At 42.8% G+C, this 19,914-nt stretch overlaps 1 protein-coding gene across 8 annotated transcripts in view; it reads right to left on the bottom strand.

Annotated features, from left to right (window-relative positions):
• The window catches only part of ZNF229 (zinc finger protein 229), a 31,297-nt gene extending 11,751 nt beyond the window's left edge, over positions 1-19,546 (bottom strand). The window contains exons 1-5 of one of the 8 annotated variants that reach the window (XM_007997104.3): positions 19,389-19,546; positions 18,182-18,269; positions 12,864-13,074; positions 12,613-12,671; positions 486-630 (exon numbers count right to left, since the gene is read on the bottom strand). In XM_007997104.3, the coding sequence (XP_007995295.2) occupies positions 486-630; positions 12,613-12,671; positions 12,864-12,897 (238 nt within the window). In that variant the 5' untranslated portion in view covers positions 12,898-13,074; positions 18,182-18,269; positions 19,389-19,546. Of the gene's footprint in view, positions 1-23; positions 631-12,612; positions 12,672-12,863; positions 13,075-18,181; positions 18,270-19,388 lie in introns of those variants that run through there. The other 7 variants (XM_007997103.3, XM_007997107.3, XM_073016305.1 and 4 more) reach the window with 7 other exon arrangements.
• Positions 19,547-19,914: the final 368 nt, after the last annotated feature.

The following is a 19,914-nucleotide window of genomic DNA, read 5'->3' as shown; positions in this document are numbered from 1 at the left end:
CCTCTAGGCCCCATGGTTCTCACCTGGAGATGCATCTCTTGGAGTTTCTCCATCTGTTACCCCAGTCTTCAAAAATTCCTATGTTGAAATCCTAAATCCCAATGTGATACCATTAGGAGGTGGTGGGTCTTTGGGAGGTAATTAAGTCATGAAGGTGGAGCCCCCAGAACAGAAATTAGTGTCCTTAGAAAAGAGATCCCCAGAGAGCTCTTCTCTGCCATGTGAGGACACAAAAGGAAATCAGCTATCTGCACCCTGGCAGAGGGCTCGCACCAGAACCCAACCATGCTGCCACCCTGATCTCGGACCGGGCCTTCCAGACTCTAGAAATAAACTTCTGTTGTTTATATGCTACCCAGTCTGGCAATTTTTTATAGCAGCCAGAGCTAAGAGTTCTATAAAAATAGGATTTAACCTGTGTAAAAAAGTCAAAAATATCTTCTCTCCAGGAACAAGAACACTCCAAGAAGTTCAGTTCCAATTACCCGGAGGATTCCTCTCACCCACTGACAGCACGTTCCTGAAATTCTCCAGCATCACATCTCGGTACAGCTGTCTCTGGGTAGAGTCCAGCAGCCCCAGCTCCTCCTCAGTGAAGACCACAGCCACGTCCTTGAAGCTTAATGGCTCCTACAATGAAAAACCATTAACACAAACATCTACTAGATGAAGACACATTGGTGTCCACAGAGGTTTATAGAAACAAAAAAATTTAAAAATCTAAAGATAAACTGCACATCTCTAAAAAACGAAGACAAGACAGCAGGAAGTTGTTCAGCCGGATGTGTCAACCTCAGTTTATTAATGTTTAGTGCCAATAATTTCAATTCTAACCAACTGAACTACCCCAGACATGCAGCGTCAAGCAACAAACACATCGTATCCTGTGCTCACTTAGGGCACTTTTTTTTTTTTGGGCACAGGGTCTCTTACTTTGTGGCTCAAGCTGGCGTGCACTGGTGCAATCATAGCTCACTGCAGCCTCTATCTCCAGGGTTCAAGCAATCCCCATGCCTCACTCAGCCTCCCAAGTAGCTAGGACTACAGGCTTGCACCACCACATCGAGCTAATTTTTATTTTTTTGTAGAGATGGGACCTTGCTATGCTGCTCTGGCTTCAAACTCATGGCTTCAAGTGATTCTACCATCTTAGCCTCCAAAGTGTTGGGATTAACAGGGGTGAGCCACTGATATTTGGATATTTGTCCACTGATACAGTTTGGATATTTGTCCCTGACCAAATCTCATGTTGAACTGTAATCCCCAGTACTAGGAAGCGGGGGTGGGAGGTGTTTGGATCATGTGGGCAGATCCTTCATGACTGGGTGCTGTCTTTATGATAGTGAGTTCTTGTGAGATCTAGTCATTTAAAATTGTATGGCACCTCCACTTCCCCTCCCCCAACCACACTTCTTGCTTTCAGTACGTAAAGTTCCTGCTCTCCCTTCACCTTCTGTTATGACTATAAGCTTTCTGAGGCTTCCCTAGAAGCCCAGCAAATGCCAGCAGCATGCTTCCTGTTTAGCCTGCAGAACTGTGAGCCAATTAAACCTCTTTTCTTTATAAATCACCCAGTCTTGGGGTTTTTTTTTTTTTTTTTTTTTTGAGACAGAGTCTTGCTCTGTCACCCAGGCTAGAGTGCAGTGGTGCGATCTCGGCTCACTGCAACCTCTGCTTCCCAGGTTCAAGTGATTCTCCTGTCTCAGCCTCCTGAGTAGCTGGGACTACAGGTGCGTGCCACCATGCCCAGCTAATCTTTTTGTGTTTTTAATAGAGACAGGGTTTCACCGTGTTAGCCAGGATGGTCTCAATCGCCTGACCTCCTGATCCACCCGGGTATTTCTTTGTAGCAATGCCAGAATGGCCTAACACACCCAGCCTACTGTGAGCACTTCTTGGAGAAATTTCTCTGAACTAGATCACGTGAATCACTTGTCTGCACATTTTATAATCTGACTGTGACTTGCAGATTGCCAATTTTTTCTCCAAGAAGGCTGTTACAACTTACAGTTCCAACAGTGCCTAATTTACTGTGCCCATGCCTGCATGTACCCTGAAATCATTTTCTCTGCCAGAATGATGGTTCTTTCCCAATCATTCGCTATGCTTTCATCACCAGGTGCACAAATCCTGTTCTTTGCAACCACAGCCCCTCTTCCATTCCACACCCTTTTTAAGGGACTTCCATGTCAACCACTGACAGAAATCAGCTAATGTATGTCATGCAACCATCTCCTCAACCAGGTGAGACCTCAAAAGTAGCATTTCGAACCAAGGAATTTCAAACTATGCTGTGTCCCCTTCAGCTCTGAATGGTGACCTGTGTTTTTAAAGCTAATTGTTCCAGTCCAGTGAGAATGGCAGTCGTGTATTCTGCAATACAGTGATCATCAAAATATTACTGTAATATCATTGCTGTTTTCACTTGGACAGTGGCAAGCTTTCTTGAGAACTGCATATGGGAGCTCTCAGAATTATACTTTGCCTTGGCTGGGCATAGTGGCTCACATCTGTAATCCCAGTACTTTGGGAGGCTGAGGCGGGTGGATCACAAGGTCAGGAGATCGAGAGCATCCTGACTAACACGTGAAACCCCATCTCTACTAAAAATACAACAACAACAACAACAAAAAATAGCTGGGAGTGGTGGCGGGTGCCTGTAGTCCCAGTGACTCGGGAGGCTGAGGCAGGAGAATGGCATGAACCCGCAAGGCGGAGCTTGCAGTGAGCCGAGATCGCGCCACTGCACTCCAGCCTGGGCAACAGAGCAAGACTCTGTCTCAAAAAAGAAAAAAAAAAAAAAAAAAGAATTATACTTTGCCTTCAGCATGTCCCTGGAGTACCTGCAACAAGGTATTACAAGTCAAGAATGAGAAGACTACTTTTACTTGACTTTGTTATTTAAGTCATGCATATATTTTTGATACGAAGGCATGGTAGCTATAGAAAGTTTTAGTGCATGTTATATGGTTTGTCTCTGTCCCCAACCAAATCTCATCTTAAATTGTAGCTCCCATAATTCCCACGTGTTATGAAAGTGACCTGATGGGAGATAACTGAATCATGGGGGTGGGTCTTTCCCATGCTGTTCTCATGATGGTGAATAAGTCTCACGAGATATGATGGCTTTATAAATAGGAGTTCCCCTCCACAGCCTCTCTTGCCTGCCGCCATGTAAGACATCCTTTGCTCTTCCACCATGAGTGTAAGGCCTCCCCAGCCATGTGGAACTGTGACTGAAGCCTCTTTCCTTTATAAATTACTCAGTCTCGAGTATGTCTTTATTAGTAGCATGAGAACAGACTAATACAGAATGCACACCATATTACTTTTTCAAGAAATATTCAGTATCTATAAAATAATGTTAGTCACCAGGAATTACATAGATGAGCCAAAAAGCTAGAGCTTCATGGAGCTAGTATTGGCAGTTCCTAAAACCAGATCCAGGTTGTATGATGGGCCATGAGAACTCACAGGACCTGATATACAATGACACTCATGGCTAAGATTTACTACAGTGAAAGAAAATAAAATACAATTAGCAAGGGGAAAAGACACATGGGGTGAACTTGGAAAGAAACCAAGTGCAAGCTTCCAAGAGTCCTTTCCTACTGGAGTCACACAGGTATGCTTAATTCCTCCAAAAATCAAGGCCTGTGAAATGCTGTCTATCAGAGAAGCTCAGTGGAGACTTGGTGCCCAGGATTTTCACTGGGGGCTAGTCACATAGGTACCTCCTGACTTCCTGATTAGCACATACCAAAGTTTCAGACTTCCAGAAAAGCAGGTTTTCAGTAGAAACCATATTGTTTGCACAAACAGTCCAGGTACTGTATGCCATTCTTATCAGAAGCAATGTTTACAGAGGCAAATGCTTTGCTTGAGAAAGCAAAACTGGATCTCAATTCTGAAGCACAAGTAGAAATTAACTGAGGGAAAACAGAGGAGAGAAAATTCCAGACAGTGGGAACAGTTGGTGAAAACCTGGAAGTGGTAAGAAGCAGGGCACACGTATCTCAGCCTCAGGCAATGCCGCTGTGAAGTAGGCGGCAGCCAGATCACTCCGGGTCTCTTAGGCTACATTGATGATTTTGGTCTTTCCCAAAAGCAGGAAACAAACACTGAAGGGTGGTTTACAGTGGGTAGTGATAAAATTAGATGAGCTGTCTTAAAATTATGAACCCGACACAGCATGGAAAAACACAGGAATGGATCAAGTATAGACACAAGGAGACCACATAGGAGGCCACTGCAACAGTTACAGGGAGATATGTTAGCCTGGACTTGGACATGGCTTAGGAAATGGAAAGCAGCAGACCGATCGTATTATTAAGAGGGACTGACTGCATGGAGGCATAAGAGAACTTTCTGAAGTGTTGCAAATGCTCTGTATCTTGGATATGGTGGTGAATATATGTCTTAAAATTTACTGAACACTTTCAATAAGTATATTTTATTTGTGTAAATTCTCTCCCAATAAAGTGATTTTAAAAGTTCCTTGGGGTGGATAATACTTGTATCCTTTTTTTAGAGGAAACTGAGGCACAGGGAGATGGGCAGAAAAGGGTTAACTTAACAGGCCCAAGACTGGTATCTCCATAAAGGCTTCCAGGGTTGGATGGCCCTTGACTGGGGTCTGAGAACTTGGCTTTTAAAATGTTCCCCTCACACACAGGGTTGGGGCACGGAACCCTGGTATACCAGCTCGCAGCTGTTTGTGGTTTATGGAACAATGTGACTTATGATGAAGGCCTACTTTTCTTCCAGGAGTCTGAATTTTGGTACATGGAAGGTAGAGGGTGCCAATGTGTCCAGTTCCCAACAAAAATCTGGTTGCTGAGCCTGTATTGGGCTTCTCTGGGCAGAAACACTGTACATAAGTGGCTGCAATGCTGCGCTGGGGAGTGTGTTGTGGGAGACCTTTCATGTGAGGGAGAGCACAGGAAGCCTGCACGTGAATTCCACCAGTCTCCGCCTGTGTCTATCTCCCTTCCTGATCCAGATGTGTATTCTTACTGTGCCACTATAATAATTTTAGCCATAAGAAAAACTATACACTAGGCCCAGGAGTCCAGGCAAAGCACCAAATATGAAGGTGACCCCGGGGACCCCTGAACCAGAAGGTCAAGTAACTTGGCCAAAGTCACAGAGCTAGGAAGATACACAACTAGAACTTGAACACATAGAGCTTAGTTCCAGAGCCGCTATGCTTTAACAACTGTCCTATAAAAGCCAAGATGTGTGTTAGCAGGAGACCAGAAAATAAGATATAAAGCAGATAATATCAATCCCTTACACTTATATCAAACTTATTATAAGGTAGGTAGGTACTAGGCTAAGAATTTTTATAGGACCTATCTCATTTAATCCTCACAGAACTTGCAAGATAGTTACCATTGCTATCCTCATTTCACAGATGAGAAAAATGAGGTCTCAGAAAATTGAGTATTATTTGTCCAAAAATATACACCTAATAAATGTTGAGTGACGAGTGGACTAAGGCAGAAACACCAACAGAGCCCTCTTCCCAGCAGAATCCTGAACTAAACCATCAATCCCAAGACTAGAGGTGTTGTGGAAGGGAGAAAGCTCAGGCCAGAAGAGGTCAGTTAGGCAATTAATTAAACAGCTGTTGACTAGACACCAACTCTCATTTTTTAATATCCAGCCCTGCCTTCTCCACTGAGTCCTGGAATATCCAGCTATTTACTTGGGCATCTAAAGGAATCTTGAACCTAAAAGAGCCCAATCAGAATGGAGCTGTTACTCTCAAGTTACTGTCTACTAATCTCCCCTACATGGATAAACTGAGGTGCTCCCAAACCTGTTTTTCAGGCCAAAAACCTTGCAGCCACCCATTCACCCTGGCTATGTCCCTTAAAATACTCAAGGGTACTTGTCTACTTTTTAATTGATTTGCTACCCATTTTCCCCTTCTGGAATGTCAGCCCCATGAGGTGGGGATGTTATCCATTTTCTTCTCTAATATATTACCAGTGCTTAATGTTTGGCCCATAGTTGGGTATTCAACAAATATTTGCTGAATGAATAAGTGAAAGAAAATGTGAACAGACCAATGCCACAAAAGTAACTGAAAAAAAGTAGCTCGAGATCTACCATGGGCTCAGTGAGGTAGCTCCAAGTTATAGTCCCAGCACTCTGGGAGGCCAAGGTGGGAGGATTCCTTCAGCCTAGGAGTTTTAGACCAGCCTGGGCAACATGGCAAGACTCCATATCTACAAAAAATAGAAACATTAGTGGGATGTGATGGTGCGCACCTATAGGCCCAGCTGTTCGGGAGGCTGAGGTGGAAGTCTGGGAGTTCAAGGCTGCAGTGAACTGAGATTGTACCACTGCACTCCAGCCTGGGTGACAGACAGACCCTGTCTCAAACAACAACAACAACAAAAACCAACACCACCAACCCAAAAACTACCATAAAACAAAGGGCACCATTACTAAGTTCTAGCCAAACTTTAATTCCAACATCATTTTTTTTTTCCAAATTTCTAAATTTCAAAAGTAGGTGTTTAAGCCAGGCACAGTGGCTCCTGCCTGTCATCCCAGCACTCTGTGAGACCGGGGTGGGAGGATCATTTGATTCCGGGAGTTTGAGACCAGCTTCGGCAACACAGGGAGACCTACATCTCTACAAAAAATAAAATAAGCTAGGTGTGATGGCGCACCTTAGTCCCAGCTACTTGGGAGGCTAAAGTGGAAGTATCACTTGAGCCTGGGAGGTCAAGGCTGCAGTGGGCTGTGGCTGCACCACTGCACTCCAGCCTGAGTGACACAGCGAGACTATCTTAAAAAAAAAAAAAGTTGGTATTCTTTTTTTTTTTTTTTTTTTTTTTGAGACAGAGTCTCGCTCTGTCACCCAGGCTGGAGTGCAGTGGCTTGATCTCAGCTCACTGCAAGCTCCGCCTCCCGGGTTCACGCCATTCTCCTGCCTCAGCCTCCCGAGTAGCTGGGACTACAGGCGCCCGCCACCACGCCCAGCTAATTTTTTTATATTTTTAGTAGAGACAGGGTTTCACTGTGTTAGCCAGGATGGTCTCGATCTCCTGACCTCGTGATCCGCCCGTCTCGGCCTCCCAAAGTGCTGGGATTACAGGCATGAGCCACTGCGCCCGGCCAAAAGTTGGTATTCAATGCAGGTGTTCAAGTAACTCAGTGAACCAGAGTACAGAATGCAGAGCAGTCAGGTCCATGTGACATAGCAATCAATTGCTGTATTTCCTTCTGTCTTTGTATATGATATGTATATATACATACATATGTGTGTGTATATATATTTATATGTACAAACATATATATATATTTACACACACACAAATGAGTGTGGTATTTTGGTTGACTTGAAAAAGAATGATTGATGTAAAAATAACATTTTCATAACTGGGTATCCATCTTGAAGAAATGAACTTAATTGTCAACCTCATGTCATTTACAAAAATAAATTACAGTTATACTAGAGATAAAACATTTTTTCAGACCTTGCTGATGAGAAAAACATTTTTAATATAAATGTTAAACAGCCATTTAGATGACTTTTTGATTAGTCTGAGAATGGATAAGGTCTTTTGAAATTATATGAAACCAAATTTTCAAAAAGGAACTAATAAATCATTTAACTATATAAGAACCTTAAACTTCTTTACAGTCACCATTAAGAAAGTAAAATTTAAGAAGACATATATGCAGCCAACAAGCATATTTAAAAATGTTCAACATAACTACAGAAATGAAAATCAAAACCACAAGATATCACCTCACCCCAGTCAGAATGGCTATTACTAAGAAGTCAAAAAATAAACACTGGCAAGTGGAGAAAAAAGAACACCTATACACTGCTGGTGGAAATATAAGTTAGTTTAGACATTATTCAAAGCAGTGTGGTGATTCATAAAAGAACTTAAAACAGAACTACCATTCAACCCAGCAATCCCGTTATTGGGTATATACCCAAAGAAATATAAATTATTCTACCATAAACGCATGCACACGCATGTTCACTGCAGCACTACTCACAATAGAAAAGACATGAAATCAAACTAAATGCCCATCAATAGTAGACTAGATAAATAAAACGTGGAACATATATATCATGGAATACTATACAGCCATAAAACAGAATGAGATCATGTCCTCTGCAGCAACATGGAAGGAGCTGGAGGCCATTATCTTAAGCAAAGTAATGCAGGAACCGAAAATCAAATACTGCGTGTTCTCACTTATAAGTGGGAGGTAAATGATGAGAACACTTGGACACACAAGAGGGAACGACAGACACAGGGGCCTACTTGAGAGTGGACAGTGGGAGGAGGGAGAAGATCAGGAAAAATAACTAATGGACATTAGGCTTATTACCTGGGTGACAAAATAATCTGTACAACAAACCCTCATGACATGCAATTCACCTATATAACAAACCTATGCACCCTGAACCTGAAATTTTTAAAAAAGATTGAGAAAAAATAATTACTACACTTTTGATAGGTGTTCAGAAGGGCTTCTAAAAACATGGTAAAAAAATGAATTAATGAGAAAATAGGCAAAAGTATTTTCTAAGCAATTTACTGATAAGAAAATACAAATACAGCCAATATACATTTGAAAAAGTGCTTATCATGTTTACAATGCAGGAAACTGCAAAATAAAATGGGGGCATCTTTGCCACATATCCTCCATCAGATGAGCAAAAGTATTTAGTATTAATCATTCTTGGAATTGCATGTGTGCAGAAGAGCAAAAATTGCTACGATTTCTTCTCAAATACTGTGGCAACAATATATTAACAGTTTACAATGAAGTGTGTGACACTGTGAAATGGGTATTTGGTCTCTGTGGCATACAATTTCAAATGCCCTTAGAAATTCCACCGTGCTGCACCCATTAACTTGTCATTTACATTAGGTATATCTCTTACTGCTATCCCTCCCCTCTTCCCCCTCCCCACAATAGGTCTCCGTGTGTGATGTTCCCCTTCCTGTGTCCTAGTGATCTCTATTGTTCAATTCCCACCTATAAGCGAGAACATGCAGTGTTTGGTTTTCTGTTCTTGCGACAGTTTGCTGAGAATGATGGTTTCTAGCTGCATCCATGTCCCTACAAAGGACACGAACTCATCCTTTTTTATGGCTGCATAGTATTCCATGGTGTATATGTGACACATTTTCTTAATCCAGTCTGTCACTGATGGACATCTGGGTTGATTCCAAGTCTTCACTATTGTGAATAGTGCCGCAATAAACATACGTGTGCATGTGTCTTTATAGCAGCATGATTTATAATCCCTTGCGTATATACCCAGTAATGGGATGGCTGGGTCAAATGGTATTTCTAGTTCTAGATCCTTGCCCAACATGGCACATGTATACATATGTAACAAACTGCACATTGTGCACATGTACCCTAGAACTTAAAGTATAATTAAAAAAAAAAAAAAAAGAAAAGAACCGTGATGTCTTTTTCTATGCTAATGAGTTGACCAGTAGCTGGCAGCCGGTAGGTAACTTCAGGATGGGGCTGTTTACTGGAAAGACCAAGGCAGGATTAGAGGATTAGACTTATAGTACCCCCCGCCCTCAACCTCCAGTGAGGGGAGAGGAGCTAAGGGTGAAGTTGATCACCACTGGCCAATGGTTTTAATCACTGGTGCCTACCTAATGAAACTTTCATAAAAACCTAAGAGAACCAGGTTCAGAGAACTTCTGGGAAGGAGGCATGCCCAGAGAGGGCATGGAAGCTCCATGCCCCTTCCCCCGTACCTTGCCCCATGCATCTCTTCATCTGTATCCTTTTGTAAAATCCTTTATAATAAACCAGTAAACATAAGTGTTTCCCTGAGTTCTGTGAGCTGCTCTAGCAAATTAATCAAACCCAAAGAGTGGGTTGTGGGAACCCCAACTTGCAACTGGTGGGAGGGAGGAGCAGTCTCTTGTGGGACCGAATCCTCAACCTGTGGGATCTGACACTACCTCCAGGTAAACAGTGTCAGAACTGAACTGAAGGGCACCCAGCAAAACTGTCACAAAACTGATTGCTTACTTGGTGTTTGAGGAGAAACCCACACGTTTGACCACAGAAGTCTTCTGCCTGTGATTATTGTTGCTGAGTGTCAGAATACAGAAAGCACTTAGAGTCTGAGTGGTTTTTTCCCCACACAAAGTATATGGGCCAGCAATATTTAGACGTCTACATCATAGAATTTACAGATTAAAGCACAGGATGCGAAAATCACATGTGTTTGTACTGTCTGTAGCGCTAAAACTGGTAGTAATCAGAACTGAATATCTTATAGTAGTAAAATACGTACTACACGGAAAACATACATGTTTCCATTTCCTTTTCTGTGAGATGGAGTCTCACTCTGTCGCCCAGGCTCGAGTGCCCTGGCATGATCTCAGCTCACTGCAGCCTCCGCCTCCCAGGTTCAAGTGATTCTTCTGCCTTAGCCTCCCGAGTACCTGGGATTACAGGCATGCACCATCATGCTCGGCTAATTTTTTTATTTTTGGTAGAAACGGGGTTTCAGCATGTTGGCCAGAATGGTCTTGAACTTCTGGCCTCAGGTGATCCGCCCACCTAGGCCTTCCAAAGTGCTGGGATTAGAGGCGTAAGCCACCGTGCCCGGCTCCATTTCCTTTTTAAAGAGGGTAACATATATTTTCACACAACAAAGATATTGATGGATGGACACCTCTTTGTTAATGCTGGGCACATTAGCGACGACAGAATTTCAATTAGGGGAAACCTAATTTATTTCATTATAGACTTTGGTATGGTCTGTCTTCTACTTAATCTTTATTTTAAAAGTTATAATGAAATATATAATATTTATATATTATATAAATATTATGAGTGAGCTAATTTTTTTAGTATTTTTGTAGAGATGAGATTTCACCATGTTGCCCAGGCTGGTCTCGAATTCCCGAGCTCAAGTGATCCGCATGCCTCAGCCTCTCAAAGTGCTAAGATTACGAGCCACTTCACCTGGCCCACAACATTCTTAAACTTGGAAAATGCAGAGGATACTGCAGGCAAGTCTTTAGCATGGGGGAACAAAAGACTGCATCCAAAGTTTTTGTAGATGAAATTGAGGCAATCAACAAATAAATTCAAGTAAGAAAGTCATGGTAAAAGGAGAGGTGGTGAGCAATTACTTAAATACACAGAAGTGAGTCTCAACTGGGGGAACTGACGGTTATGAATCAGAGGTAACAATGACAATAACAATATAATAACAATCAGAAGATGGTGGGAAGTAAAAACGGGCTAATTGCTTCAACTTTCACAGCAGGAAGTAATCAATAATATTTAAAATTAAGGTACACAGTAAAAGACGTGAATCAAATCTTCAAAACTCTTTCACAATCTCTTTTCATAAAAGGAAGGTTTAGAAAATAATGTTTTATGTGTTGAAAAAACAATCTTAAAATTCTGCAATGGCTATGATTTTTTTCAATTTAAAAGAAAATTAAGAAATATGTATATACTAAAGGATAGCCTATTTCCATATCCTTATTTTTTCATTTACTTTATCTCACTTGATGGCAGCTTAGAATCCAGACAAAAGAATGAATGAAACCACAATTCACTAATAGATGAACACAGAATCCTTCTCACTATGTGTTTGTATGTATACATACAGATACGTGTGTGTATATATGTATATGTGTATACATGTGTGTATATATGTGTATATGTGTATATATATGTATACATGTGTATATATACGTGTTTACATGTATGTGTGTGTATATATATTTGGCTGTTACGCACAAGGCTGCAATTATCATTCTTTGCACATTTGTTCTGATTTAGAAAAAATTCTTAAAGTGGGAAATGCTCAACCAGAATAAGGAGAACTTCTAGAAAGGCTGAAATACTCCTGCAGCTGTGTGGATGTACCCACTTCTCCATATCTCAGCTAACAGTGAATGCTGACCTTTCAAATCTTTGGCTGTCTGCTAGAAGAATCATAAATCTTATTCCAAAGTGAATCCTTTTGATTAATAAAGGCTCATTATCTTTTCATATGATTAGTGGGCATTAGTTTTTCTCTGCTCCCTTCCTGAACAAGAATCCTCAGGTCTTTATGCATAGCCCTCTTCTGAAAATAAGGATATTAAAATTTTTTCACAGATGAAACTTTTCTCCCCTAATATGTTGTTTTTAAACTTTGTGCATGGTATACTTTTTGGTAGGGTCTACTACATGGAGAATATTACATCTATAAATCAATACATGTTCCACAGAAGAGAACAACCCAGGCAGAAATGATTCAGTATTTGGAGAGTCATCTCTCTGCTCATCTAGGCTTGGGCCTCTGCATGAAGCTACTGTGGTGGCAGAAAGGCAGACCAGAAAGGTAGATTATCGAATCCAATTGGCCTGAGTTCAAATCCTGAATCCCCCATTCATTTCTTCATCTCTAAAACAGAATCATACTATCTGTCTCACATCACTATTCTGTGGATAAATGCAATGAGAAATGTAATGTATTCACCCAATACATTTTTCACTCTTTTTCCTTTTACCAAGAAGGGATGTATGTTTTCTCTCTGATGCCTAAGGTGGTATTTCGGGAGAGAAAAGAAAACAACCCACCTGAAACATGGTCTTGTCCTCCCTATCTTGGGAAAGGGCTGAGGCTTGAGAATGAAGAGCTGTAGGAGGAGAAAGAGGCCATGAGGAGGAGTTGGTGCTGCCCGGAGCTCTAGGTCATCTATCTGGTAGGAAAGTGCCCAGCTTTACAGACTGGTTTCTTCTCACTTGAGGAAATTCCTCAACACCCAACTCTTTCTCCTCCACATTAAGTTCGGATTCTCCCTCTGCCCACCCCCTCTATTAACTGTCACCTCTTTTCTCATGCCTTGAGGTCAAAGTCTCCATGGTCTCTTCTGCTAGGATTTCTGAGAGCAGCAGCAATCGTGTTTATTCTCTGGTCTTCCTAAGCTGGAGACACAGAAGATCCAGGCCTTCTTCATTCTAGAGACTCTCCAAGCTCCGACAAGTCGCTGTCTTCACCTTTACTGTCCAGAGCGTGATTGCTTCCCATGGTCGAGGGACCTATAGGTTCAGGAGGGAACTTTACTTAGTACTTTCTTCTGGGCCCCAAGGCTGTGGTTCGTATCCTCTGGATACTATTCATTCAGTAGTTTATCGGACACCTACTCAGTACTAGTCAGGTTTAGTCCCCTACACTGAAGGGGCTCATAGTCCAGAAAGCCAAGAATGTTGCAGATGGGTAAGGACAGTCACAGAAGAGTCTGTGAGAAGGGCCCTGCAGCTAAATTCTCAGTGAGGCACAGGGCTCCTCAGAAGGGCAGGGAGACTCCACAAACATATGGGACCTGTGCCCTGTGAAGTAACACCTGGAGAGAAAAAGCTTTATTAATGCAATAATGTTGGACTTGCAAAAAATAAAATAAACTAAATCCCCATACTTAGGGATTATAGAAATCAGGATAAAGATTAGAGCCATCTCCTGGCTAACACGGTGAAACCCCGTCTCTACTGAAAACACAAAAAATTAGCCGGGCGTGGTGGCGGGCACCTGTAGTCCCAGCTACTCGGGAGGCTGAGGCAGAATGGCGTGAACCCGGAAGGCAGAGCTTGCAGTGAGTTGAGATCGCACCACTGCACTCCAGACTGGGCAACACAGCGAGACTCCGTCTCAACAACAAAAAAAAAAAGATTAGAGCCATCTTTAAGTCAGCGTTTTTAACTTTTTTTGTGCCATGACCCCCCTTCACTAATCTGATGATACCTAAAGACCTCTACTCAGAATAAAGTTTTAAATGCATAGAAAGAAATGCAAAGAATTATACTGAAATACAAACTTCAAAACTATTAAAACTCTGCATGGCTCACTGTGCAAGTACAGTGTTACTTTATTAACACATTCAATATAAACAACAAATTTACTACAATTTCAAAAGAGTAATGAGCATAAACAATACTCTGAAATATCTGTGCAAACCAGAATATGACATAAAAATATCTATGATGTATATGGATGACAAAGTCACAACTACTGCTAATATTGTGGCTTAGCACCTATGTTCACAGTGAAACGCTACTTGTGACTTAGACTAGTATAAAATTTTTTCCCACTCAAATTCATGGAACTCCTGAGTTATGCTCACGGAACCCAGGGCAAGAATTCCTTTTTGAAATTACGTCTCTTCTGCCCCGTCGCTCCCCAGACTGAATTAATTACTCTCGGATCCAGCAACACATGGTGTAAATTGCTGGTTACCACCTTTCACACTGCCTCCATGGTCAGATCTCTAAGTCATCAAAATAATTGAGACTTCTTTTTCTTTATTTACCTTTCATGGCTCTAGCACATGGGAAGCACTTAAGCAATTCTATCAGCAGGAAGCAATGCACAGAGATTGAACAAAACTCTTGCAATCTGCTCAGAGCTACTCAGGAGGTAGTGCAAAGACAGCAGGCATAAGTTCCCACCCTTCCCCACCTTGCCTGAACTCTTTCCTCTTGAAATTCAAGTCTCAATGAGGTCAAGTTCAGACAAACAGATACACATACTTGGGCTGTCTACTGTAGGACACTCACTGAATTTTACTGCTTCAGGAACTCAAATCTCCTTCTTTCCTCTAACCATCTGTACCAGCCCTCTGCATGGCCCACAGTGACAAGCATCTTTCTCTCTCCCTCCCTTCATGCACTGCCCTGAACTTGGGATGGCCCTTTGACCCAGGTGTGGACAACCAGGCAACACGTTACCCTCCTACATAAAGGACAAAGGGGAAGAGTAGAGGCCAGATCTGAAACAAGGCCTCCACCCCAATGCCACTTAAACCCAAACTTCAGGATCCTCTAGGACTGCACTTTGCAGACTTCAGTATGTTTAAAAATCACCAGGAGCAATGATGAAAACAGACTGCTAGATTCCAACTCCAAAGATTCTGATTCTGTATCTCTGCAGTAGAGCCCAGGAGTCTGTGTTTTAAACAAGTTTCCAGGGGATGCTGACAAAGTGGGTCCAGGGGCCACATTTGAAGCAAACCTGCTAAGTTACCCTCGCTTCCTCTGACTGGCTGATTTTCAGGGTTTCCAGAAACTTCCAGTGGGTACAAATTTTCCTTGTGCTTCCTCCTCCTGTCCCTGAACTCTTCTGGTCAGGAAGCCTCAAGAGTCAGCACATGAAGTTCTCTATCCTCCTTCACTCCCTTGGTGAAGACATCCAGCCTCAGGCCTTCAGTAGAATCTACACACTGATGACTCCATGGCAACCTGGCAACTCCACTCTTATGTCTAAAAAGCAACTTAAAAAACATGTCCAAAAGCAAACTCTAGATTTGCCCCAGAGGTACTTCTCTCCTTTGAAATGAAGAGGAAATATTCTAGAGTCATTCTTGATTTCTTCCTTGTACTCTACATCCAATCCATCAGCAAATACGTACAAATCAGAACCAGAATCAGATCAAATATTCTTGCTGCCACCATCCACACCACCATCATGTCTCACCTGAATTAATGTGACAGCTCCCTAAATCGCCACTGTGTTCCTACTCCTGTTCACTTCAGTCTACTTCCTACATGGCAGCTGGAGTGATCTTTTATATAAACTCATATTCTTCTCTGGCCAAAACCACCACTTTGCTCAAAACCTTGCACCAAGGTCCTTTCAATGGCCCAAAGACCTTACACTATCTTCCTTCCCAATATTCAGTTTCTCAATTATCCCTCCCTCCTTCTCATTCTGCTCATCTGAGCAGAATGAGAAAACTGCTTTTCCTCAGACGCCTGCAGGCCCCTCACCTGCTTTGGGTCCCTATTCAAGCACCATTTTCTCAGTGAAATTCATCCCTCATTATCCTTCTCAAATTGGCAAACCAGCACTTCCTACACCCTCCTCTGCTTCATTTTTCTCCATGAAACTGACACCTTACCTACAGTCTATTTTTCTTGTTGACCATCTTTCTCCACCCACAAGAATGTGAACTCTATGAGGGCTAGGATTTCAGTTGGCACCTGGCACACAGCAGGTACTCAACAAATATTTAAATAGGAGAATGGAAGTAATCTGAACTCAGCTTGCTGATATGGATCCTTGGGTCCTCTTGATGTCATCTTCAGAGCAGAAGTGATTTTGTTCTCCAGTTCATGGACTGTAATTTGGGTGCTAAGGACTATGCTGGCTGTGTTGGGATCCAAGAGTGAACAGGGAAGACAAGGACTCTGTGATCATGCAGCTGCTAACAATCTAGGTGGAAATCAGCCGCCATAATGAACTTCTACTGTGTTCCAGGTGCTTAGGATACAGTAAAAGATACATTTCTGGACTGCATGGAGCTCACACTGGGAGAAAAGGAGGGTGACAGAAAGAGTTCATACAAAGGCAGTGGGATAATGAAGTAGTGGGAATAAGAGATATTGCAGAGGTAGAAATAACAAAACTAAAAGAATAATTCCACATAGGGATGAAGAGGAGGAGAAATAAATATGATTCTGAGGTTGAAGTCTGAGGAAAAAACAGGTAAATGATGAAGTTATGATAAGATAGCAAAAGGAAGAGTCGGGTTTTGAAAATTGCAGTTCTAGTTTCTCAAAACTAGAGTTGTCAAAAGGTTTAGGTTCGAATTCTGGTTCAGCCACTTTGTAGTTACATTAACACCACAGGAATGACTTAACCTTTTGAATGAGTCTGTACTTGTCAAACAAAGATAATCCTTACTTGCAAAACTAGTAGACTCTTTCACACACACGCCTATGTGAATAAACTTCATAACCCAGTACCTGGTACACAGAAAATCATCAATAAACTATTACCACTGACCCAACCCAGTATTAACCTAGGAATACAGGAACTCATGCATTTAGTAAATGTACATTCAGAGTCTAACACAACATCTTAGAAGAATAAACACTAGACATACATGTCAGGCCTCTGAGCCCAAGCCAAGCCATCGCATCCCCTGTGATTTGCACGTATACGCCCAGATGGCCTGAAGTAACTGAAGAATCACAAAAGAAGTGCAAATACCCGGCCTCACCTTAAGCGATGGCATTCCAACACAAAAGAAGTGAAAATGGCCGGTCCTTGCCTTAAGCGATGATATTATCTTGTAAAATTCCTTTTCCTGGCTCATCCTGGCTCAAAAAGCTCCCCCACTGAGCACCTTGTGACCCCCCACTCCTGCCCGCCAAAGAACCCCCCTTTGACTGTAATTTTCCTTTACCCATCCAAATCCTATAAAATGACCCCAACCTTATCTCCCTTCGCTCTCTTTTCGGACTCAGCCCGCCTGCACCCAGGCGAAATAAACAGCCATGGTGCTCACACAAAGCCTGTTTGGTGGTCTCTCCACAGGAGGCGCATGACAATACAGCAGTAAATTAAGATGGAAAAAGTAATTGTTCCCATGGTGCCTACATTCGGGTGGGTTAATCTCTCTATAAATTAGGTGACTTTTGATTGCAAAAAAGGCTATGAAGAAAGTAAAGCAAACATGATAGATTCCTGTTTTCCAACAAATGTAGGTTCTATCAGGTGAAACATACGTGGTAACTGTGGAAACAGCAACATTAAATCAAGTGATCAGGGACAGTCTCTAAGAGCTGCTTGAAAAATAAATCAGCTGTGAAAAAAGCTGGGATGAGACAAGCCCAGAAGGAAGCATAAGTGTAAAGACCCTGGTTCTGGTTAGAAGGTCTCCTGGCCAGGTCTTACTTTTTAAGTTTTTTAAACTTTTTAAACCTCAGCAACTCATCTGTGACATGGGGATAATAGCTGACATACAAACTTGCTTAGAAAATTCAATAGAAATACATTCATTTATTTAAGTATTTACTAGCAAGCCTGGCACTGTCCTAGACACTATGGATAGAGCGTAATACCTGGCATACAGTAAGCACTCAGTTCATATACACCATCACAGTTACTCCAATTATTTCTACCCCGCGTTTCTTCCCTAGCACAGCGCTGAAACGGCGTAAGCCTTTACTGACTCAGCGGCCCACTACTAGGAGCCAAGATAATACACTAAATAAAGACCCTGGGAAATTCCTCAACCCTTCCCCATTTCTAAGGGAAGGCAGCGGCGACTAAGGGGCCTGGATGAACATTTGTGAAATCAATGGGATGAAGAATGAGGTCACCAAGAGACCGGGCATTGCCACAAAAGAGAAACCAAAGTTCCCTCACCTGGAGCTCTAGTGTCAAGAGATGTGGGGTTATTTCTCCCTCTTTTATACAATTCTCTCCGAGAAAGGAACAATCCCAAGAAGGAAGCCTGTGAAAGAAAAATGAGCACCGGGCTAACATGATTTAATCCCAATTCCCACTATGCCACAGGGGGAATCTCTCAGTGCCAGCTGAATGTAATCTACCCCGCTACTTGCTTGAGGAGTCGAGGAAAAGAACCTCTTTTCCAATGAGCACCGGGCTAACATGATTTAATCCCAATTCCCACTATGCCACAGGGGGAAATCTCTCAGTGCCAGCTGAATGTAATCTACCCCGCTACTTGCTTGAGTCGTCGAGGAAAAGAACCTCTTTTCCTACAGGACTCAGAGTTAAAGGTCCACGCCATTCCAAAGCAGCCGTCTACAAGCCTACTCTCACTGCCCCTTTCAGGAGACAAAGAGAATCAAGACAAAACCTCAAGATTTGAATTCAGAGCTGTCTGACACCGATAGTGAAATTCTGCCTGTGCGTGCTTAGGCGGCTACGAAAAGCAGAGCCAGCAACGATACAGCAAACCAACTCTTAGGACTTGCACAGCGCTTAATACATTTCTTTTTTTTTTTTTTTTTTTTTTTTGAGACGGAGTCTTGCTCTGTGCCCCAGGCTGGAGTGCAGTGGCGCGATCTCGGCTCACTGCAAGCTCCGCCTCCCGGGTTTACGCCATTCTCCTGCCTCAGCCTCCCGAGTAGCTGGGACCACAGGCGCCTGCCACCACGCCCGGCTAATTTTCTTGTATTTTTAGTAGAGACGGGGTTTCACTGTGTTAGCCAGGATGGTCTCGATCTCCTGACCTCGTGATCCGCCCGTCTCGGCCTCCCAAAGTGCTGGGATTACAGGCTTGAGGCACCGCGCCCGGCCCGCGCTTAATACATTTCAAAGGATAAAACCAGAACACAGGGAATCAACTTTCTGTTTACAGAAATGACTTCGCAGAAAACTCTGAAATTACTCCACAAGTGGGTGGGCGGCTACCCTGAGAAAATTTATGTCATCGATCCGCCACTGCCCGCAGTGGACGCTCTCGCACTGCAGATCTCATCTCAAAGCCAGAGCTGGCCTTAAACTGCTTTTCCAAGCCTGGACTGCGAGGGCTGCCGACCCGGGCCCACCCCGCCCAGGCGCTCAAAAAGTTCGATACATGCGCCTCCTCACACCCCTGCCTCACCAGGCCGAGCTCATGGAAATTCGTGGGCTTCGAACCTCTGCCGCACGTTGTCCCTTCACGTTGGTCCTATAGAGCTAATCCTAAATCCCCTGGCCGGACAGTACACCACATGGCGACGCACGTCTCCAACACGCCTCACCACTGACTAAGAAGCAACCAAGACGGCCCGCCCAACGGAAACGGAAGTGGTCGACTCGACGTGTGGGACTACCTTTCCCAGAACCCTCCGCGGCGCAGTCCGCTCCTAGGTGCGATGGTGACGTAAATGCACGTCCACCTCGAGTCCCGCCCACTGCCAGGCGGCAGGAGGTGGCATGCAAGGTGTTCCTGAGTTGAAGTTTCGGGCGCCGCAGAGCCTTTTGAAATGTTTATTTCAAAAGTAGTTCACATTACATGTAAAGAATGGTAAAATAATAATAATAATAATAATAATAAATTCTTACTTAATCCCTGGTTTATGTGAGTAAATATGATTTCTTAAAAATCCCATTCTCCCAAATGGCATCATAATATTTCGTAATCATTT

This window comes from Chlorocebus sabaeus, chromosome 6 (genome assembly GCF_047675955.1).
Source record: "Chlorocebus sabaeus isolate Y175 chromosome 6, mChlSab1.0.hap1, whole genome shotgun sequence".
Lineage (NCBI taxonomy): Eukaryota > Metazoa > Chordata > Mammalia > Primates > Cercopithecidae > Chlorocebus > Chlorocebus sabaeus.
Note: the sequence above shows the minus strand (reverse complement) of the source record. Positions and strands in the feature narration are given on the sequence as shown.